The 25,172-nt window shown below is 36.2% G+C and overlaps 1 protein-coding gene across 1 annotated transcript in view; it reads right to left on the reverse strand.

The window, feature by feature from the left end:
- Positions 1 to 600: 600 nt before the first annotated feature.
- The window catches only part of LOC140210531 (uncharacterized), a 71,878-nt gene continuing 47,306 nt past the window's right edge, over positions 601 to 25,172 (reverse strand). Inside the window, exons 4-8 of the mRNA XM_072279553.1 lie at positions 23,641 to 23,790; positions 16,066 to 16,128; positions 5,535 to 5,636; positions 4,598 to 4,609; positions 601 to 672 (exon numbers count right to left, since the gene is read on the reverse strand). Coding sequence (XP_072135654.1) covers positions 601 to 672; positions 4,598 to 4,609; positions 5,535 to 5,636; positions 16,066 to 16,128; positions 23,641 to 23,790 — 399 coding nt within the window. The remainder of the gene's footprint in view (positions 673 to 4,597; positions 4,610 to 5,534; positions 5,637 to 16,065; positions 16,129 to 23,640; positions 23,791 to 25,172) is intronic.

Consider the following 25,172-nt stretch of genomic DNA (forward strand, 5'->3'; position numbering starts at 1 on the left):
ATTAGTGAGGGAAGCCTGAACACAGATACCTCAATAAATCTATTCTATATTCCAAACACAGCAAATTAGCAAATGCAAGGGGATGCAGACCTAAATTTATAAAGCTATTCCAAGGTTACCTGTGTGCAGCTTCACTTTTGGTAAAAGGTAAATTTACAGTTTTGTGCTCCTGGAGATGCCTTGAAGTGTACATTGGGAATTCAGGCATTTATATCAACTTCAACAAATAAATGCAATGACGAGTTTATCTCCTTACAAAATACAGTTTTTATAGCATGTAGACAAAATATTGTTATTAGTTCTCAATATGCATCTCTAACACATAGCAAAATACCACAATTGTTGTTCTTGGTAAAAATGAATGAATGATAATCATTAACAAATATGACATTGTTAAGAGGGCATTTTTGCTGTTAAATACCAGACATCTTTTGGTTACGTTTAATGGTCAATTCAAGTGCTATATTAAAGATCATAGGCAAGATGACATTTTCACAAGGATATTACATCATAGTACAAATTAATCAACAACTTGCAGTCATTTCCGATTCAACCTGGATCCTTTATTTGTACTGTAACAGGGATATTTGTACATTAAGATCACTGGATATTGTTCATAAGCTGTTTAGGTTCAGCACAATTTGGAACTTGAACAAATACAAACTGATATATCTGGGCAGAATAACAGGTATGAAATCATTACCAGTGTTTTTCGACTAGCTCAGCTCACAAAATTATCATAAAATAACAAGTAGATGGTATGTGAGAAAGCACTTTTCTAAAAAAAATAAATGCAACAGAATCTGAGCTGGGGCTGTTGAGGGAAAACAGACAAAGAAAACATTAAAAACAAAAACTCAGAAGTATACAAAGTAGCAAAATTTAAGAGGACCTGGAACTTTTCAGAAAGCAGCAGCAGATTTATAGGTTCTTAAAACCTAGTAAGTGAGAAAATTGGTTATAAGAGTACATAGGCAAGTATTATCTGAACAAACAACAAGAGATTTATGTTTATAGAAGAAGGAAGAAAGCAACTATGTGTGGAACTCCGGAGATCAAGTCAGGGGAATTAATAAGGGAAACAAGGAAATGGCAAGAAATTTTAATCAATATCTTGCATTAGCCTTCACAGTGGGAGGACAATGAAAATTTCCTAAGGATAACAGGTGGGACAGTTTCAAATAGGAGGGATTGCTACAAGTTCTTCCCTATCACAAGGATTAAAGTATTGGAAAAAGTAATGTGACTAAAGATAGGGGCTTGTATTCAAGGGTTTTAAAGAATGTAGCTACAGATAGAGCCCTTTGTCAAAGCTTTTCAAAACTGTTTTCCACAAAGGCACCAGCAGATTAGAAAGCTGTGCATGTGACTAAAAGAGACTAAAACCAGGAAACTACAGATCAGTTTGATGACTATGTCAGGAAGATGCTGGAGCTTCTTATCAAGGAAGAAATAGTCAGTCTTATCAAAAAGTTTAATGCAATCAAACCAAGTAATCATGGTTTTATGAAAGGAAAATTATGTAGAGAGATTTGTTGAGAAGTTCCTTCAACATATGAACAAGCAGAGTGAATAGAAAAAAGTGAGGCAATATGATGAAAACAATATCTTAAGCAGGAATGTTGTTAAAATTTTTCCACTGTGGGAATATTTTAAATTTTGGGGTGGGGGTGTCATTCTCAAAAGGAGGCTATTATTTACAAACTCGTGATGCACAGGAAGTTCCTCTCAGATAGTGGAACCTCTCTGGAGTTCACTACCTCAGAGGGCAGGAAGAGAGTAGATCACATCACTTGAGATGTTTAAAGAGGAGGTAGATATACATTTGAAAGATTGGGGATTTGGCACAGAAGGAGAGATGACTCTTAGAGTAGATAGGGCATGATTATATCGAATGGTGGAGCAGGCTGGAATTGTCTGGTCCTGCTCTTATTTTCTTGAGTAAACGTGTAACCCTGAAGGTAGTAGTGTTCCCATGCACTGCTGAGCACATCCTCCTGGTTGGAAAAAGTTGCATGTGAGTAATTCTTGTGCAAATCTTGTGATGTAAAATGCTATACACTACAGCCACTATGTGCCATTGGAGGGGTGACGAGTGATGGATGTTCTTACTTGGACTTGTTTAAAAATCACAGAAAGGTAAACGTTAACAGGTAATAATTAGGCAAAGCAATCATGCCCTGATTTTGCTGACTTATCTTTCAAGAAAACCGCACATAAAGATCCTTAGTCCGGAGTTCCTTTCAGATCTGCTGGCCTCTTATTCACCAGACACTGGGGATCTTTAAAGACCATAGAAAGTGATTTTTTTCTTCCCTCAAGCATTTCTCACACAGTAAACCAACATATTAAAAGTTTTAGTTTATCTTTAGGGTAAAAAGATGCAAAATATTTGAGACATTTGAGGGAATATTTGAGGGAAACCGAGATCTCAAGATTTCACCTTTTAAAAACCATGACAGACTGGATAAATTACCTGAACGAAATAGACTTCAATTATAAAATATTTGATGAGCAGTGGAGTTACTAACCATTAATTATAGTTTAGTATGAAATAAAAAAGATTGATCATTCAACAAGCCACCATTTACTTGTTTAAAAAATATCGAGTAGTTTGCAAATTGTTGATCGCATCAAATCTCAATGTCTGAATCTTTGAATTAAACTGTGCACATCTATACAAAAGCAGTGGCTGTCAGATTTCCTCCATAATTACATTTCCTATATTAGATTGAATTATATTTTATATTGGATAATTAATATCATACCAATAAGCCTTTTGGCTTTGAAATGTCTATTTTTATCAGAATAAAATTAATTTGAAGAAACTTGCAAAGAGTTGTGAATTATTCATTTGTTATGACAATGCTGATACTTCTGGCAATTAATACCATCTAGTATACCAATCTGGCTGTACTGTATATTCTGATGAAGCTGATAGTGGTTCTCAACTAACTGAAAACTGAACTTTCTATTTTGGATAGCTGTGCTCCTGTATGCACATGAAAAAAAAAATCAATTTCACATCTCAAACCCAAATCTCCAGATCCTGAACAATTGTTCAAGGCTTTTTTTTAATATTTAAAAAAAAAGGTGCAGTGGTCTTTTTATCTACTATTAACTTATGCCACAGATCACCAACAGTCTGAGCCTGGGTGGTATGTTTGTCTCATGAAGTAGACTGCTGTTCTAGCATATTGATGGGTCTTGGATAATTTCTAAATGTCAAGAGATCATTTTTTTAATAATAGTCATTTACAAGATGTTGCAGTGCTAGAAATTAGAAACTTAAATTTATCAAGTATAAGCGGCTGACATTGGACGGAACTCTATTTCAAAGCATAGCTCTTTAGAAAGTTATATTGGTTGAAAAAGGTCAATGCCATTTTAAAGGACACTATAAGATTATCGACTTCCAATTAAAACTCAAAGTAGTGCAGATTCTTTGGACTGGCATATCCTGGGCTTAGCACTTAGAAAATTCTAAGATTGATAAGAGTTTCCAACAATTTTACTCAGCACAAACCAGTTGGAGTGTCCTGCCTCAAATGGATTAGTTAATGGAGAACACTGCTTATCTCTTCCTTGATCAGTAACAAGACACATGACACAATTTGACACAATTTGACACATGACCAAGAATGTTTCATTTGTGGTCAAGTACTTACCCCCTATCATCACACAGATCATTTCAAAGTTAGTAGGATCATTCCAGCACACCAATTACAAAGGAGTTATGGGAGGAAAAAAGGAAACGTTTTAAAATTATGAATTAGGACAATTATTTAAAACTTCTAAAACATCAACAAATTGATCTACAGATTAAACGTACTGCAAAATACTCAGGCATTTCTGTTTTGCATATCTTTAACAGTTAGTATTAAAACAGCAACAGATGCTACAAGAAAGGAGTTAATAGAATTAGCATTTGCATTGCTTGTGGGAAAAGGAAGCAAGAGTTTTACAAAATTAACACAAACTTTGACAGTGGTCATTGTCAAAGATTAGGACAAATCAATGGAACAATACATTTCCGAAAATCTTCAGTAAGTTATAAAATGCCCAGATGAAGTTAGTTAATTTTAACATTATAATGCAGTAAAACCACTAAAGTATTGCTAGATCTTGAGATCTTTTGAAGTATTTTTACAATGAATGAAGTATTTTAGAAGTCTAGTCGCAATTTTAATATATGAAACAAAGCACCAATTTACACAGAAATCTCTTCAAAACAACAAGAATATAATAGTTACTTATAACCTTCAAATTCAACAGCATTTTAAGGAAAAGCATTATCCATAACACCAAGGATAAATTCAGTTTCTCTTTCTATTAGGGACTGAGCACACTATGGGTCAGGTTGTCTCCTCAGAAATATAATATTCTACTGGATTTCAATCACAATTGTTTTTTCATCACTGGAGTGGAGTATGATTCCACAACTTTATAACAGCGTTGTCGAACAGCATCTTTCATTTGTGAAAATGTTGTCTGATATTGACTAGCTAGATAGTGATTGAAGACATTTTAAATACCATTAATTTAAAGTATATTCAAAGATTTAAAAAAAACTAGAAGTAGAAACATAGATACTTACAGATGTGAAGTCCTTCAGAATTTCAATGGCACAGTTTACATGGAAGAGACAAAATTATCTTAAATGTTTTCTTTCTATTTTAACACAACATAACAAATGAAGCAAAGTTCTTTAATAACCTGCAACTGTCTTGATCACACTACATAGTACCATATATCCAATAGGTGTTGAATTTGCACATTAATCCTAATGAGCCAGACTTCCTATTGAAACTAGTGATTTATTTCATCCCCACAAAAGCCTATAAGACCTATGAAAGTGGACCCCATTGGAAACTGATTGCCGAAGTGTGGAAAAAAATTTTTTGAAAGCTGTCAACACAAATGACGTCTGATCTGCCGCTTCCACACTGTATACAGAGGGCAATGTTACAGCTCTGGGCAAGATAATGAACAGCTCTCATTGGATATTCCAAATCATACAAACAATTATTGGATGGGAAGTGGCATTCATGCTAATTGTTAGATTAAACATTCAGTAAAAGTGAAATACACAGGCTATAGAAGAAGAAATTCCTACTGTTGTTAGTATTTTCACACTTGGGTGGTCTAGAATACTTTTGGTTATTTAGCAATGTTTGTAAGACAAATGAATAAGGCTTCAAGTGCACAGTAATAGCAGAAGGCTGGAATACATCAGAAAGAAGATGTACAGTCAATGCTTATACAAGTCAGATAGCCCAGATGTACAGAACATAGTTTGAATATGGTCAATAATGAGTGGAGAATTTGGCAGAATATTACTCTCCCATTCCAATCCCTAAAGCAGCTATCAAGAAACTCTATCGTTAAAAGGATGCTTCAAGAATAACAAAGTTGAAATAATGCTTTTAATTATACCACTGCATATTATTTACAAAAATATTTTAATTGCATTTATTTCTCCATGTAATTTTTCATTATAGCATGCAAATGAATTCATCTGTGAAAAAGTTTACCTTTTTCATTGCCAGAGATGGATCCTGCCTGAGGAGATCACACAAAGCAGTTAAATGTCCAATGGCAGCATACTTCAGCCATTCCTTCTCTAAAGGATCCAACTTTAAGAAAGAAAAGATTGAGAATATTTCATTAAGCAAATACTTTTTCATTCAACAATACACTACTTTCCATAAAGATTTGTTGTTGCTCACTCTGGGATAACAGGACTGAATCATCCATTTATCAGATACCATGCATCCAACCATATTGAAGCTACAGCCAAAAAAACTCACTAGCTCCTCTATATCCTCAGGAGGAGAAAGAAATTTGACATGTCCCCTTTGACCCTCGCCAATTTTTCATCAATACACCATAGAATGCATGCTATGGAATTGCAAGAAACTGCAGAACAGCACATCATGGAAACCAGCCTCCCCCATGGACTGTCTACACTTCTTGCTGCCTCAGTAAAGCAGTCAGCATAATCAAAGGCTCCACCCATTCACCATTTTTCATGTAATTCTACTTGCACTACAAGATGGAACTTTGCAAATCAGGAAGGAGAAGATGGCGATGCGACAGCGCGCAGCGGCCACTCCAGTGAATGATATCTGTAATCTGTCAAGTAGGGTGCCATGCACAATCCTGATTTGATGAAGACAGACGTGAGAGAATGGAGGAACATCTGGAGAAACTTCTGAAATGCTTTTCTTGCTGCCGCTGCTACTGTGTTAGTCTTTGAGAAACTCCGGAGGAGAAGGCCCCGAGTCCTCAGCTTTGCTTGTTGCTCGGCGGCTGGGGCGGGGTCGAAGCACTAGGCAGAGATGGTGCTCAGTGCTGGAGGGCTGGTCGGAGGCTCAAAGTTTTCGGACAGACTCAGAGTCGGCTGTGGTCGGATGCTTCCAGGGTGCTGCATCGGCAGTTGTCGGCACCTGGAGGTTTATGGCTGGGAGAGTTTCTCCCATCTGCTGCCTGCTATCGGGGACTATCAGAAGTCGATCAGAACTTTGAGGTTTTTTTTAAAACTGTGTCCATGGTCTGCTCTTTAATAAATTATGATATTGTTTTGCACTGCTGTAACTATATGTTATAATTATGTGGTCTTGTCAGTGTTAGTCTTTGATTTGTCCTTTTTTTTGTGATATCACTCTGGAGGAACATTGTATCATTTCTTAATGCACGCATTTCTAAATGACAATAAACGAGGACTGAGTGTCCTCATAATCTAATCTAATTTTATAGGATGCAATTGCTGTAGCAATAACATGGAAGTACAGAATAACCCTGTCATGAAAGGTCACATCTATTAACATATTACAATAAATTGCATATTTTGGTGGGTGATTCTTGCAAAATAGCTCTTTGCTGATCAGAAATGTATATAACATATTTTGTGGATAGAAATCCTGTATATTCTATCCTTGTTTCCCCCTGGCAAACGTAACCACGGGTTCAGTTACTACACGCATCTTTGATCACTGCCAATAACAGCAGATTAAAACATACAAATAAAGCAAACAGTCTAGCTCAGCATAACTTTTGAATCCAACTCTCTAAATGAAGTATTCTCTGAACGCTATCTGTGAGTATCTTATGACAAGTCTCCAAAATTACATCCAATTCCCAATGACAGTAATTCCACACCACAGAGCAGCCTCAATTACCTCTGTGATGGATGGATGGGGGTAGGGATGAGTTAAGGCTGAAAGCAATTACTGAAGGATGTGTAAGAGACTGTTTTCTAAGTGTATTTGATATCTTCACGGGATAAACAGAACCCTGACAAACAAAAATAGCTCAAGGAATCCTTGTGTGCGTTGCGAGGCATCAAAAAATGTATTACACTGTGAGAAAAAATGTGTAAAACATATATAAACAGAGGATGATACAAATTATACTCCTCTTCCAAAATTCAGTTCGTACAAGTCCATGGGAAGAATATTGTTAGCTGGAGTCAGTGTGAAACTTCAGCAAGCCTTAGAGTCCCACCTGTGCACAGCCAAGTGAGGAAATCCGTGATCTGCTGACAGAAAGATTGCACCTGTCATCACATGGAGTCTAGCAGAAAGGCAACCTTGCTGGGATCCCAACACTATGCTAGGGAAATCACCTCTTCAGTCTTTGAGCAGGTCAGACCGACTGCATTCTTGGAGAATTTCAATCAGATTCTGAGGGTTGTGGACAAGGAAGCTGAAGGGAAGGTGTTTCAATTAGTAACACTAAAGAAAAGCAATTTAGTGCTTTGTTTTATTTATGGCTTTTAAATTATGTTCTTCAAATTTTAATGGGGTTTAAATAGTTCCAAAAGGCACAGAGACATGTAAATTTTTAAAATTCTTTTAACATTTTGACAGGGGCTCGTTCAGTCCCATGTCCACGTGTAGAAAATGTCAGTCAGGCACATTCTAGCAGCTGGGTTTCTGCACAACAGTGCCCAAGGCTAGCAGCCAATGAGACAAAACTGCTTACCCAGTCGAGGACAGGTGAGAATGGATGGGTGGGATCAGGGCTTCCTGATGCACGGCATGCTTGGTTTCGGCCATTATCATCACAACTTCTTGCATGTGACCGAGAACAAAATTATCTCTATCTACACCAGATTAAAATCCACATGTCACCATGGGGTGAGCCCTGGATTTCAACATCAATGGTTACTAATGCTTGCCAACATTTTAAAAAGCTACATAGACAGCTGATTATATCCCACAGAGATCAGGTTTAAGGGGAGAGCTGACTAGACATAGGGTGGTAGCGAAAGAAAATGAAGCAATTCATTGGCAAGCAGAGAGAATGATATAGATGGAGACAATTGTCATTGATAATAAGCCTGACATTGTAAGTAAATGAACTTTGAAACTGTATAAGAGAAATAAAAGCAGGTAAAAAAGACATGAAAGAGGGGAGAAGCCAAAGGAACTTTTGAAAGAGGATGTACATGCAAATGAGATTAGGTAGAGGCATGGTTTATATTTATTTTGTATAGAATTCCAGAGCTGTATTCTCACAAGCAGGTCACCCTTACATAATGCTGAAGCAGGCCTCGTACTTAATATACTATGAAGCCTGCTTAAGAATTTGATAGATTCACACACTAGAAGTCTAAAATAGCATGTGTATTGCCTACAATGGATGCCTTTAAGCACATTAGAGCTCAAGGTGAGAAAATACTGTAGACTTTATGCAGCACAGATTATGAAGTCCTTTCAAGAACTATTTCGGTTAAGTACCACACAAAAACTTGACCCAATTTCAAGTGACAGCATATGAGCTAGCACTTTATATTACAAAATAATGCAACTGCTATCTAATCATTTTTTTTAAATAGAGCGGGTATTGCAAGATAACAATGATACCAGGAGCTTTATCAAGCTGTTAAATAATTTTAAGCATCACAGAATAAAGTCAATGGGGTTGTAAAAACACCATGCTTGTTCTACTAATTTAAAGGATTTTTTTTTAAAGTGTCTAACCATCATTTTCCAGTAATGGAGACTTTTCTCTGCCACCTCGACTCTCAATACTGGTTGTGCATTCAACTAAAATTGGTTTATGAGGAAGACACCAAATGGTGGCTAAGTAAGTTGCTGAGAAAAGGTGGCAGATGAGGGAAGAAAGGAGATTTTCCATTTAGGAAGAAATAACAAAAAGCAGAAAATAATTTAAATGACGAGTGACTAACAAACGTCAGTGTTTGGAGAAATTCAGTATTCTTACACAAGAATAATGGATAAAGGTGCCTCAAGTAATCAGACAAATGTTGGCCCTTAAATTGATGTAGAAAAAGGATTAAAAAAAGTCTGGCAGCCATTAAATGTTTTGGTGGGAACTCAGTTATAATTATTGTGTATAATTTTGAAATATATTTGAGAGAGTATGCATGTAGAAACTATGCAATGTCAACTCAAAACTGGTTTCTAGGTTGGCAGGATTGTCAACAAAGAAAAGATTGTGCACAATGGACCGACACACTGAAGTTAAGAATGGTGATGTACTGAAGGGTACAAACTTGTGGGAAAACAACAGTACAAATTCTATGAGGAAGTTTCCAGTGGTCTGGGAATCTCAAATTAAGTGGTAAGATCCTAGGATCAGAGAACAACTACTCCATACTGAAATGAAGAGGCCTTTGTTCTCTCAAATGGCTATGGATTTTTGGTATTCTCTAGCTCAGAAAGCTGTGGACATTGGGTCAATAAGTACATATGCATCTATTTATAATTACTTAACTCCCAGAAGAAGGTGAAGATCATAGAGTATGCAGAACAAATTCGATAAGGTGAGAGAAATCTGAGAGGTTCAATTTGAAGTAACAGTCTTTAGGAGAGATTTGACTGCTATAGATAGGGTAGATTTTGGGAAATTGTGCGCAGACGGTTAAGGAATTGGAGTATTGATACATCATCAGCAAATGGTATATGTGCGCCATTAGAAAAGTAGGTGAGACACATTATCTGGAACTCAAGGCCTGTAGGGATGGTGGAAACAGAATGAGCCCTTTGAGACGTAAACTGAATAAGCCCTTAAAGAAAGCAGGAAAGATGTCTGAATTTATTTTCTATAAAAAGCAGATAGTCAATAGACCAAATGGTCATTCTTGTGCCACAATACTGAGACTGATGTATAGGTAATCAAGGGTTACAGGCATTAGGCAGAAAAAAAATGGGGTCCATGATCTTAATGGCTGAGCAGATTCAAAGAGCCATTCGTTCATTCAAAAGTTCACTTGTGCCTTTTTGTAACTGGGCAACAGACAATAGATATAAACAAAGAGAAAAAAATGGCATCTGGAAAAATGAGGTAGAGAGTAAACAGAATTACACAATTAGTTTAGTGTAAATCTTTGTAGAAATCATTTTAATCCTTCAAATCTGTCAACAATTATCTGCCTATATTAATTTTATCTTTTCATTTCAATTTTACTGAACTGCAAAGTATGATTAAAAGAAAAGATCTGCAAAAGGAAGAAAATACTAGTTACCAAAATACAGATCTTTGGTAGTATCTCAATCAGATCCAGCCTGTATCTGTCTGATAGATGATTACATAACATCATTACTGACAGAGTTAAAGTATTAAGGCTAGTTTTTGATGTGCCCAGTAATAAGATCTAATTTGCTGATCATTTTCTGCAATCACAGTTGCTTTAATGTCACCACTTTAGTGTAATTACTTGTTGGAATAATACACTATGCACATCCATAAGAACGGCTTTACACATTCCTAGAATAAAATTCACTTAGTATCAAGGGATTACAACTGCCTATTCAATGCATCTATTCCAATGAAGAGTGACCCAAGGCAAATAAAAACAGATTTTGACAGACTATTAAACTGGGCTTATGCTTTCATGATGGATGATCCCTCAACGACTGCAATCACTCAAAACTGGCATTATGTTTACTGTTGGAAATATACTTCACAATCAATGCAATAAATTAATCTATTTCCAACACTGCATTAATACAAGCACATAAAGCATTCCATTATTGATATCAAAATTCTGTGATAGAACTGTATATATCTGTGTGCATATTTCAATAATAAAGCAAGCGGATAACATTTTTGTTACTTTTTATAAACATCCCAGTAGCTTAAGATGAAATAACTCCCTCCATTCCCTCTTAAGTGTTCTCAGATGTTCACAACATCGCATTCATTACTTGCTAAGTTCAGTATATTTATAAAGAAACTCCACAAACTGAATAACACTGAACACAAATATTTCTATGGACTTAACAGACAACATATTGAGAATAAAGGATGGCTAGGTGCGATAAATTATAGATCAATGAGAGTGATAATAATTGAGGACAAACAATTTACACACACACACAAACATACGAGAATTTCCCAGATGATGCAGAAACTTAGAAGTCTGTGCAAGCTCTAACAGATTCTTCATTGGCATGATGTCAGTTTAATACAGCAAGCTACCACTACCTGAAAAGGCTGAAGAAAGGCATTAGAAAGAGGAGGGGGAAAATGTACACTCTGAAGAATCAAGTAATGCATTGCTTTCACATCCTTCCATGGATGGTTGAAGAATGGTATTGGTGGAAGTAAGTTACTTGGCCAGATGAGAAAATTAACATAAAGGACATCAAGCTATTAACCAGATAATAGAGCAACTAATATCAAACTTGATTCGAAAGAATACAGGAAGGAGTTCAAATCTGGTGCAGAAAATTTGTTGAGTGGGACTACAATTAGAGGTCATGTGTTAACAGTGAAAGGTGTGAACTTTAAGGGGAATATGAGGGCAAGTTTCTTCACTCAGAGGGTTGCGAGGGTGTGGAACGAGTTGCCAGCGTAAATGGTGCATGCAAGCTAGATTTCAATTTTTAAGGTAAGTTTGGATAGGTACATGGATGATAGGGGTTTGGAGGGCTGTGGTCCCGGTGCAGCTTGATGGGAGTAGGCAGTTTAAATAGTTTCGGCATGGACTAGATTGGCCAAAGGGACTGTTTCTGTGCTGTACTTTTCTATGACTCTAAGACTTAATTTATGCTATAATTACGTCTATCAAAATTTCCATATGACCTGCTTTGCTCTTATGAAAATAATACCCATTTTGCAGCATAAACGAAGTATTTATTAAATCTCTCGTAAGTGTTCCAATAATACCTATCTTCATCCCTAATATGCTAACACACTTATTAGTAGCAAATTTCCAGAAGAGATATTTATTGCCCATCTCTTCCTATCTGCTCAGGTGGCCATGCAGTTACTAGTCAGAACCTTGTAGCTGGGTGATGACCACTTTGTACAGCTGTTAAAGACTTCCCACATTATGCTTATTCAGGATACTTGAAGCTTCCTAGAGTTCCCAGAGGAACTGAGAATTGCAGGCAACAAGTTGTCCCTGGATAGCAAACAGGTTCTGTTTTTACAGACTTCTACAAGTCAGAAATTACACAAAAATTTGATGACCATATTGTAATGAATTACATCAAAAGTACCCAAGACATAAAAATTGAGCAATTACTAAAAGAGGAGGGGTTGGGGAAGTGTGAGGTAAGGGTGAGGGGAGGGAACGTCGTCAACTCAGACCATGAGAGGCCTGCGTCGGGCATTTTCATGCCTTACAAGGCGCAGATTGGAAGTCTGTGTGGGGCGCCACTCCTCGCACAGAGGTAAGAGGATGTGAAGAAAAGTTGTCATTCCTATTCTAGATGAAACAGATACAGGCAACATCTATTACAGCTGTTTAGGTAATGGAAATTCACCCTGAGAGAATTCACAAATCACAACCCAAAAACTTGAGATACAAAATTAAATTCACTTGCACAGAATTTATGCGAAATTAAAGGAAATAATTTTTTTTTCAACCAGTGCTTCTGAGATATGTCCAAGAGTTGTGACTTTCCATTATGAGAAATAAAATATGGACCATTTGCTAGGAATGTAACTCCCTACCCCTACACAACATCTTTGAAAAATGTCTGTCCTCATATAACTGTTACTGATTTATGAATTTAAAACATCTTGTCAGTCTTAATTCTCAGTACATTGTCAAGTCCACAAGTGTGTTTGTGTGCAATGTCATCCAGTCTGTAATGTTCCTTCATAAATTCACTGAACTAAGCAAGCAATGAGCAAGAGCGAGAACTTTTAGTAACAATAACAAACTTGCTTTATTCTTCTCAAGATATGCAGCACATAGAATATAAGAATGCCAAAGGAACATGCTTTTATAAAGGGTTTCTGCAAAAAGTATCACACACTACTGCATGCCCTGGGATGTCTTTATTTTAAGATTGCATCTCCCAATTTAATAGTTTGCCCACATTTCTTACTTTTGCTCTTCTGGTGTTGATGAGAGTGCCACTGAAATGGGACACACTTTCATGAGGTGACTTCTCTAATGACCTTCTGCAGTACAATTTGTACATGGCTTGGGTAAAAAAATCCAACCTTGAGGTCCTGGTTAAGTGAGCTCCTTGGGCCTGGTAAATTGCAAGCAGGATCTCTGGCCCATTGCATCCTGTTATTTTTTAAATCAATGTGTGATGCAGGACTAAATTCTTGGGGATTGTATCACACATTGTTCTTCTGCCAAGGCATTACCATCAACAAAACAGTACTTTGTACTATTATGCTGAGATATGAGAATAAGCGTAGTTATAGGTAATACAGACCTGATAGAATGAAGATACAGATCAGTTTTGATGTAACAGTGGGAAGTTTAATATGCCAAGTGGTTTTCTGCTGTTGCAATGTACACATAATTCTGAACTAAATTAAGAGTCCCACTGTTTCTAAGAGAAAAATTAGACTAGAGAAAGAAAAGGGGAGAAGAACAGAATTGAGACAGGAGAATCAGGAAGGGCAGCCGAAAGACAAGATTTCCTAAATACAGGACAAACACTAGTTAAATTCAACAAGGACTTCAAAAGAAACATCACTACTGTGAGAATATCCAAAGTGTGGAACTTACTTCTGTATGGAGTGATGGAGACAAATGACAGATGTGCTTGAGGTGGAAGCTAAATAATTCTCAAGGGGGAAAAACAGAAGGATACCATAACAAGGCAAAATGAAGACAAGCTAGGAGACAGTATGGAACATAGCATTTAGAGAAATGCGATTTCTATGCAACTGTTGCATTGTAAAAAATCTAAGCAATGTACAAAAGGTCATAATTACATAACATTTCTTGGAATGTGCATTTAACGCAGATAAAATGTTAACAGACTATGTAAGTCGAAATAAAATAGCTTGACATAGAATCACATTTTTGAAAACACTTCATTCCGAACAAAAGTTCTGATTATTGCTTTCACGCATAATGTAGGAGGAACACAGTAGGTCAGGCAACATCTATGGAAGTGAATCAATTGTTAACATTTCAGGCTGAGACTGTTTATCATGAGTCCTGCTTATTCTCCTCCATAGATGCTGCTTGAATTACTGGGTTCTTCCAGCATTTTGAGTGTTGCTTTGGATTTCCAGCATCTGCAAATTCTCTTCTGTTTATATTGTTGAATATTGATTTTTCTTATTATTAGTATAAACAAAACTGAATTATGACAATTGCATGAATTGAGAAAACAAATAGCCTATACTTCTACTCATTGTAAACACCAGCTACACACAATGGAAGTATGAAACGTACAAGGATTATTTAAAGTCAAAGTTCTTCAAGGCAATTAAAAGGTTATTAATAACTGGCAAATGCCGCTACTACTTAGTAGGTTAACAAACAGAAGATGATGCCTACTGCATTTAGTACTGTAAATTAAGCCAGAATTTATAAACAAATGCCACGTGTTATCTGCTTGTATCCGATAAAATAATTTCAGGTGAGGAGTTGACACAGAGTGAAATGTGAATATCCAAAAGTTGAATGAGTTCCATGCGTCTCTGCCAGTTTTGGAAACAGCTACTGATGTTGAATGCAGTATTGAGAAGTAATAAATAAATAAATATAAGCTGCTGTGTTCGTGCAAGATGTACAAATCAAAACTGTTTTAGGTATTTAATAAGCACTCTTTTAAAAATGTGTTAAATTCTATGAATCAGCCTCTCTGGCATTGGAAACACTTGAATTTTGGGCTGCAGTGGGATGTTAAAAATGTTCCTAGTTTTTCCATTCCTTAAGTCATCCATCACTGATTTTGACTGCATATTTCTCTCTAATGCTTCGACAGTAAACTCCTTTTCTCTACTTCAACTAGCTGCCCAGCTAGTCTGCATTTTATTTTTCAATCATTTTAGTTAATTGATGAAAACAATTAGTTCCTATATTTATTCAGTACCCAAATACCTCATTTCCTCAACTGTACAATTATCAGTTCATGTTTGTAATAGTTTTACAGGCACCAAAGACTACAGGAATGAACCAAACTAAGAGCATATGCAATTTGATGTCTCAATATGGTATAAAAAATTGATTCAATGCCCGAGTGAGATGCAAGTCCAAATCATGGGAAGCATGTTGTACATTCACAGTTAAGGAATTGAAGAAGATTTAAGTTTAAACCTTAATTTAGTCTATTTTGATGCTTCATTGCAATTGTTAAAAATCTTACTGTAAAACGTGAGCCATCCTTAACTAGTGCTCAAACAACATTAGTTATTGACACGCAAGCACGAGGAAATCTGCAGATGCTGGAATTTCAAGCAACACACATAAAAATTGTGGGTGACGAAGGGTCTCGGCCTGAAACGTCGACTGTACCTCTTCCTATAGATGCTGCCTGTCCTGCTGCACCAGCAATTTTTACGTGTGTTGCTTAGTTATTGACATCTCATTTTCCGATTCTGTAAGTGGATTTCTCTGTATTTCAGCACCTCAGTTATTCCATAAACCCTCAACAGGAAGTGCATAAACTATCTGAGTAAACTGCATTAAAGTTTTTTTTAAGCTCTACCAATTTGAAATAGTCAACTTTTATTTGTTACTCCATAAATGTTATTTTAAAATATGGTTATATTTTGCAAGCTTGTTTTCTGATTCAAATATCAAATTACAAGTCAGTGCCAAATTAAATTATACAATAAATTTCAAATGACAAGCATTACCATCATAGTATTATCGATACTTACAGCAACAGAAGGTGATCCCATACTTCCACTGCCATCCTCAAGCCCATTTTGTTCCAAATCATCCTGAAATACATAACAATAAACATTATGGACAAAAGCAGGTTACACATTAACTTTCAATATTACTTTTATAATTTAGTTTGTGCCCAATCCAATCAGCACTTGGTATGGCCCATTCTAAAACAAAATGGTCTAGACATTCAATGGCGCAGCACAATTTTATTTAGTACACAAATTGAAACAGTAATTTCCAGTGAGGAATTCTGTTAGTTATTTCCAAGGCAAACTGTGTCTTTAGTAACCTCATGAACCTCTTCCATTTGCACATTATACTTGTGCTACTGATGTATTTTCTGCGTCAGATGGCAAAAAATATGGTTCATTCACATAAGGTAATGCTAACACCTCACAACTTCAGGGACTTAGTTTCAGTCCTGACCTGCGGACTGTCTGGATGGACTTGCATTCTTCCCATGATTATGCACAGTTCCTCCATGTGTGCCATTTTTAATCTACATCTCAAAAATATGCAGATGTTGTGAGGTGAATTTGCTACTGTGATTTGCAGGGACAACCACGGTTGTTAGTTTATTGAGGCAGCAGGGAGTAGCAAAATAAGTGAAAGGGATTGCTCTGAGAGCCAGCATAGACTTAATAGGCTGAATGGCCTTCTTTGCTCTAATAAGGAAAATTCACAATTCTTTAATAATCTTTAAAATTACATAATTTAAATTCTAATTCCTGAATTACAGAACTATTATGTATTCACTAGGAATTTTTTTACAAGCAACATTATCAAAAATTTCACACAAGATTATCAAACATATTTCAAAATAGTTTACAACTACTAGCACTACGGTAGTTGAAATTCAAAACATTTTCAGTACTGCACTTAGCAAATTAGTGTTAAATCACATTCAATTGAATCATAGAAATTATTTTGAGTTTGCTTCAAAACTCAGAACACCAGCAATCTGTTAACATTAAAGATTATTCACTTATGCATTTGCAGAACAGTGATAGATGTAAAATAGTTCCCATTTTTAAATTAGTGATTTCCATGTATGGTCTTGTCATAAGAAATTGAACTGATTTTGCACATTCACAAAAGGGATGTTAAGTGACATGGTGAAATGTCCTAAACTTTTAGACGAGTCAATGCCTTATAAAGCAACACACACAACAAAATGCTGGAGGAACTCAGCAGGCCAGGCAGCAGCTATGGAAAGGAGTAAATGTTTTGAGCTGAAACCCTTTAGCAGATTACAAAAAAATGCAATCTTTCTGCCTCCTTTCACTCTGTGGTCTTGCAAGAAAGCCGTTCCATGGTGCAAGTAACTTTTTGCTCTGATTAAGGGCTTTATTTCATGCTCAAGTAAATTCATGCCTGCAAACCGTAAACATTTGCTTGCTCTGTGAAGGTTACTCCCGACACTTTAACTTTATCCCGTTAAATATACTTTGTTTCCTTTAATACTGATTAAGACTGGAATTAAATAGTTACTAACTTCAATGTAATTTCCTTTATAATTGCTTGCCTCAGGGGTGCAGATATCACTAGTCATGCCAGCATTTATTTCCCATTCCTAATCGCCACTAAACCACAGACTGTAACAAGTCAGCTCTGCTGGTGTACTGGGAGTCATACATAGGTTAGATTAACGATGGCAGATTCCCTGATCTTTACAAACTGGTATAGTAATTCTAAGATTAATTTCAGATTTTTTAACAAGTTAATTTTAAATTCTACAATTATCCTGGTGGAACATAATCTTGGGGAGTTGGATCATGATCCAGAAATCCTGCTGCTAATCCAGTCATTTATTTGTGCTACTGCACTATCTTCTAAACTAGAAATGCATGATTACCAAATTCACCAATTTGCAGCATTTTTGTAAACTGGTTGAATTACTCCACGTACTGACAACTATATTCCAACGGAAATTAAAACTAAAAGAAAATCTACAAACTAAACAAGTAAAGACAAAAAATGTAAAATCAAAGAGTAACATCAGGAATTTTCTCAATCAGAATTCCAAATCATCTCAATATGCTGAGAAACAACCATTTCACATTAATTGTGTCAAATAAGTACAAGTAGTTGTTGCTGGTGTGGTGGATTTTCCTAATTTTTAAATCACAAATAATTAGAGCATTAAATGCTTCCAATAGAAAGGAGAGATTTAAATTATTCAAAATATTATCAGATTTACTGTCATTCTTCCTACAGACTCAACTTTCACCTATTTACCACATTCTGAGTATATCAATCTTTACACAGTTCTATAGTTCCTTCATAAGTGAAAGGAAAATAAGTATAATACCCTTAACATTGTTAATTAAGTACAAACTAAATGTTTCTTCATCATATAGCTTTATTTCTAAATTACCAGCAAGAGCAATGTTATGAAAGAAACTTCTAGTATATGATTTAAGTTCCAGTAAAATGGCATAGGATGGGTATCAGTGCTGGGTTTCTACATTCTTTAGTAGTTTAAGTTCAAGTTTAGTTGTCATTCAACCACGCATAAATACCCATGAATACAACCAAACAAAACATCATTACTACAGGGCCAAGGTGCAAAACACAGTACCAACAGTTACACTCAGCACATAAAAGATAGCAAGCACATATAAGATAGCAGTAAATTACACAAAAAATACAGTCCAAGTCCCCAAGTCCATGAATATTGCAGTGGTCTTCAGTCACCCAAAATACAGCCTGTCTTCTGCCGAGCAAATACTGGGGAGCAGCATTAATTAGAATGTCAAATAATTAAACTTTGATGATGTACAAAGGTATTTAATATAAATCCAGAACTTAATGGATACTAAGGTAAAATGGCATATTATAGGAACAATTTTAAAAGATGGAGAAATACATCTCTCTTTGCTGCGGTAATATTAAAAATAATGTTCAAAGCTATATTCCTGCTGGTCTGATACTGTCAATGGGAAAATATCTCAAACAGTGAAAGAAAAAAATAGTAAAACTGACAGCAGTAAGCTCAATATGAGTTATGAAAGATAGATTCTATCTGATAACTAAGAATTCTTTGATGATGTAGGAGTTGCCAAGTGCAATCCTGCATATTGTTTTCAGAAGGAATTTTCATCACATCCGTCATGGGAGCCAAACATTCAAACTACAGGATCAAAACTAACGTATGTATTTGACAATTATTTTCCTCAGTGATGGGAGCTAAATTATAATTATAAATGCTAATGCTATGTAAATGAATATGATGGATTATCACACCCTTATTACATGTTAAGTGTATCACATAATGAAAACACCTTTCCAATTGATTGAACAATGTTGGATAATTCCCCCAGTTCCTCCCCTGTCAATCATGTCTGGCTACATCACCGCTGTAAGGTATCAGGTCACTGGGACTGATTTTATCTGCATTATTTTTATTATGCAACTCTTTATAACTTTGCAGGAAAACTAAACTTTTTTCATCAGGAAATGTTCCTACACATCTGATTTCCTTTACATTCACTCCTAGTCATTTATAAATATTGTTTTAAATTGTCTCCGGTGTGTAAATGTTTGGTGCTATAGAGTGGATAATCGATAGTAGGAGATAGTACATTTTCTCCCCACTTTCAACTTATTTTATTACTGTCATATGAGGTATTACAAGTAATATGAGCAGAATTGCTAAAATTGTAAATTACATAGAGTTATATGGAAAATTACTGGCATATGATACGAGTTGATTACTGTCATCTCTATCGCTAAATCTAGAAACTGAGTAGCCAAGATGATCTTTATGATTTTAGCAATGTGACAGCTTTTTATAGTTTTACTTCTGATCAGTTTATAAAGTGATGGTCAAGTATTTGGATTCCTGTAAAAATGATTAATTGATGAGCCTTGATGAAAGTCTCAAGTCAGAAATAGCTGCCATATCCCAGAAAACAAGGGGTGCATTTACAGTACATTTTACAAACTTCACCCGAAATTCTAGTAGGTTCTAGATCACTAAACTTGCTCTTGCTGACTGCTACTTTGTCCCATGACTTGCTCCTGCTCAGCATCTCCTCCCCTCCTCCCCGCCCCCCCCACCAACAATAATGTTTAAACATTCTGTGTAACACGAGCAAATAACCTTGCAAGGGTATTGGCCCTTTTCTGGTTCAAGTGCAACCCAATTCCTCTTGTACAGATCGCCTCTACCCCAGAAGAGATCCCAATGACCTCTGGTGCCCTCTGCACCAGCTTCTCTCAAATCAATCTAGCCTATATTAATTCTGACCATACTAGCACCTGGCACCAGGAGTAATCTGGAGATTACTACCCTTGAGGTGCTGATTTTTAACTTCCTAGCTAACCCCCATACTCATCCCTAGTTCTACCTATGTCATTTGTTTTAACATGTACAAGCTCTAGCTGTTCACCCTCTCATCTTCAAAAAAGATCTTAATACTTAGCAGTGAACTCTTTCATCAGAAACACAGATTACAGGTACACTGAATTTAGAAAAGAACAAAATGAAGAAGAAACATGAGAGAAGACAGTGATTTAACTGTCTTTTGTTAAGTTACTGGTTACATGGCTGACAGATGAAAGAGGAGAGCAAATAAGGAGCTGATCAAGTCAGAGGAGGTGTGAGGTGCTGAGATGGTGGGGAAAGCAGGCCACAATGTAAACATGAATAGCTGGCAAACAGATTCAGGAATCTTTAACTATACCATGCAATTTTACTTTAGCCTGGTAGGGGAGGTAGATGCCCCGGCAGTCCAAATGAAGTCCGTCACTCCGCAGTGCTGAATGTAACCTTTATACTCAACATTGACCTCCTTTTAGTTCCCCTTTGGTACTGTTATCCAGAAATACGATATCCGGCTCCTTTCTTTTCCCAAAAATATCAACTCCAACCCATTCTCAAATATTTCGCCCATCCTCATGCTAGCTCACTGTTGCCACAAATTTATACAACTTACACACCTAGATGCAGCAATATTTCATTTAATTAATGCCTTTTGTACTAGCAATAAATTCTCATCAGCACTATTCCTATTCCCCTCCCTGTTTATGTCCAGCTGCAACAAGCCTCAGACTCCATAACCTCTCCACCACAAAGCTGACCCACTTCTACTTCCCTAACACCACCCAGTCTCAGAATTGGAGGGGCACAGCTATCTCCAAGCATTACAAGGCTGGAAGTAACCACTGATTGGCAGAAGTGAGGAATTGTAAATCAGTGTTAAATTTAGACACTGCTTAACCGGTGGTAGTGATAGTGAATAAGGGTCATAGGTGAACAATCAGGCATTTGGCTGGTGCAATGAAATGGACAGGATTTGGAGATGAGAATAATAAAACTACCATCGAATTAGAAGGAAAGAATGTGTGTATACATCCAAAAAGACTAGATCCATGTGTTAACCCCCTCCATTCCTGTACTGATACATTATCTGGATTCACATATGGAAACAAGCAATCTGGGCACAACCTAAGAGGGAAGGAGACACTTGAAAAACTGAATCTCAAAAAGGCCTAATGACTTCACTTCAGAAGGGGTTATACATGGATTTTACACAGTATTTTCAGATTTTGAAAGATGTGGCAATACTATGCGGTAGTAGTCCAGCGACAACACTGGTGGTATTAAGCTCATGGTATACTTTGAGATTTAGGAAACTCATACTGAAGAAAAACTACCATTGGTAACTAGGAATGACAATGACAAATTTAGATTTGCACTACAACAAGTCATAACTCAGCATTATCTTCTTTAAACAACATGGGACCTGTTTGAGTAACAAATGCAATTATAATTCAGGAAATTCAGAGGTTTCTGCTTTCTGCACTCTGCCCCCCCCCCCACCACTGAATTTTACACAAAGCACAGGGAATCTATGCTAATTACAAAATGACCAGATGGTAGAGATTGCAAGACTTCTATGGTGAGGAACAAATAATTAATATTTTATAAATAAAATTAGTTGCTTTATTAGTCTTGCTGACAAGAGAGATAGCTAAGCTATTCTATGCAGTAGTATCTACAATAGTGTATAAAAGGTAAAACAATCTGATTGCAATTAGCTTTGAAACTATGTTGTAATAAATGGCAATTTCCATGTCAGTTTTATCAGTCAGAATTGACTTTGCTTCAGCATTGTAATTCTGACCCGCAGTCAAGCAGAACTTGGCTTTGTAAGAAATGGTGGTCAGATCTGAAATTATTCTGGGCTACATAAACAAACCTCTGCCAAAATGCTAAATCCTGAAGCAATTATCATTCCTTCTAATTCGCTGCAATTTTATACAATTTCATTTAATGTTTGACTATTACTGATTTTATACCAAATTGAAGTCTTTTACATGATCAAGCATTTGAAATGTGTATCCACTGATCCTTACCAAAAAAAACATCATCACTATACAATTTGTCAATTCAGACAGATTGCATTTTATCCTCTCAAGAACTTACTCCAATTTAAAACTTTTTCTACAACCTTCTCAAAGCATTTATATTCTTCTGTGATGATAATGAACTTGATGCAATCTATAAAGAGTCACTTTTATTGAGCACTTCACGAGTGACAATTTAAATCTATTTTGCAATAAAACAGTCTGCGCTTTGGGCATTATTCACAACTCAGCAAGAAGGCACCTGCTTTCTATCAGGCAACAGCTGCATAAACAAATAGTTGGAAAATTAGAGGAACATGCACAATAACAGAATGTTCCTTTGTATGTGACAGTGACTTCAACATCGCCACACCTCTTTTACTGCTCATCTTTACACTCCAAAATCAGTATCAAGTTTAATATCACTGACTTACATCATGAAGTTTATTGTTTCATGGCAGCAGTACAGTGCAGTACATTAAAAACTATAAATTACAATAATAAATATATAGAGAAAAAAAGGAACTGAATAAGTAGTGCAAAAGAGAGGAAAAATAGGGAGGTAGTGTTCATGGGTTGGTTCATTGTCCATTCAGAAATCTGAGGGCGGAGAGGAAGATCTTTAAATCATTTGGTATATAGTCCAAGCATGTACAATGTAAATGAAATATATGAAACATAGGATGTATACAAAATATACATTTGGGAATGTTCTAAAATTACAGTTCAATTTATTATTTACTTATTTCTTAAACCTTTAATTACAATTCATACTTTTAGTAATTCAGATACAGTCTTTCCCCTCAATAGCAATTTCAGGGCAAGCTGAACTCCAAGTTATAAAATAGGATTGTATTAAATTTTAGCTCTGCCTTTACTTCAGTATTCCCCTAGTCTGCTTAACATTTGCAAAAGATTGGAGGGGACAGATTTATAATGGTGGCATGGTAGCACAGCATTCAGAGTAATGCATTACAGTGCCAACAACCCGTGTTGAATTCCCACCACTGTCTGCAAGATGTTTGTACATTCTCTCTGTGACTGTGTGGGTCTCCTCCGGGTGCTCCGCTTTCCTCCCACATTCCAAAGACATATGTGTTAGGTTAATTGGACACATGGCAGTAATTGGGTAGCATGGGCTCATTGGTCTGGAAGGGCATGTTACCACAGCTGTATCTCTAAATGATAATTTTTTTTAAAAGTAGTACCTTGAACACAGAATCAAATTCTTCCTCCTGAGCTGCTTCTACCTTTATTTCAATATTCACTGGACTTTCTGCATTACTTTCAGACGCGGCATATAACTTGTCATCTTGCTTTTCTTCAGATGCTTCACTGTAGCAAAGTCTGGGATTTTCCTGCAATTTAATCAATAAATGTCAACTGCCTGTGCAAGCCAGACGTAGCTCCAATTTAATATTCGTCTTGTGTCTGTGGGCTTTGCTCCAGCGGCAGTTCCTTAGTTGTAGTTCCACAATAAGCTAGTCAAAGATTAGCACGTGGCCAAAGCAACACGTGAAATTTAATACAAAGTCACATGCAACATGGAAGGAAAAATTTAAAAAATGTGATATGGCAAAACTCCAAATAATAAATCAGCAGAATTTATGAGAGGTCACTAGGGGAACTGTAAATAAAATGGGTCACTTGGTGATTTTATTTTACTTGGGAAAGATACAGTATGTGATATCATTTTATAGATATGTGGTTAAGAGCATGAAAATATTAAATTGCAACAGCAGTATACTGTCAAACATGGATTAAAGGATATTTCTGATCAATATCAAATTTACCTCTAGACACTAATTTATAATTAGGAGATTCCTAGATTCAACAGAAGAGCTGAAACACATTCACATAACAGGATGATGGAATGGGGAAAATCACTTAATTCCTGGAAAGATTAAGTAACTGAAATAACAAGTGAAATGTATTTGATTTTTCTAATTATTTTCTAACCTTGTGTAATTGTTTATTTTTAAATATTAATCCTTAATGTTCCAAGATAGTAGAGGAAATCGTATCATAATGTGAGCCCTTGAGTTTTCCCAATTTCCACGACACTATTAGGTACTACAGTCCCTATTTCTGGAATGACCTTCCTAAAGTTCCCTACATCTTTTCTTCAGGTTTTCCTTAATAGTTGTATCTTTAACCATTCTATTGGTCATGAACCAAAATATCTCCAGTGGCTCAGACTTAGTGTTTGTACCCCCCCCCCACCCCACCCCACCCCAAGGTCTCTTCTGAAGCAACTTGCAGTAGTGAAAGCACTACATAAATACAAGTTGTTGATGTCACCCTCACCCTCCTTTGACTACAAATATAAACATTGAGTAACCACAGTGTGTGCAGACCTCAGTGGTTTAAAGCCCAGTCTCCGCTTCCACTTTCTCACCACTTCCTTCATACCCACAAGAAAGCTATTTATTAGAAATACCGTCATACATAGCTGCACAAGTCCTGAACTGATATATTTCCATTTAGGGCTTTAAATTACAATGCAAATAATTTTAACAGGGTGTTAAATAACTTGATGTACAAATTGTCCCTTGTATTAAAGAGCCTGCATGGCAATCTTTGTCTGATTTCGACTTTGTTATTAAACAAAAGCCAAACACTGTCCAGCCAATAATTTGGCTTCAAGCTATGAAAGAAGGCCTTACTATACTTAGTCTGCTAAAAATATGGCACAGATAATATTCAAAGAAAGGGAGGCCTGCACTGCACAGTGAGGTTA

This window comes from Mobula birostris, chromosome 2 (genome assembly GCF_030028105.1).
Source record: "Mobula birostris isolate sMobBir1 chromosome 2, sMobBir1.hap1, whole genome shotgun sequence".
NCBI lineage: Eukaryota > Metazoa > Chordata > Chondrichthyes > Myliobatiformes > Myliobatidae > Mobula > Mobula birostris.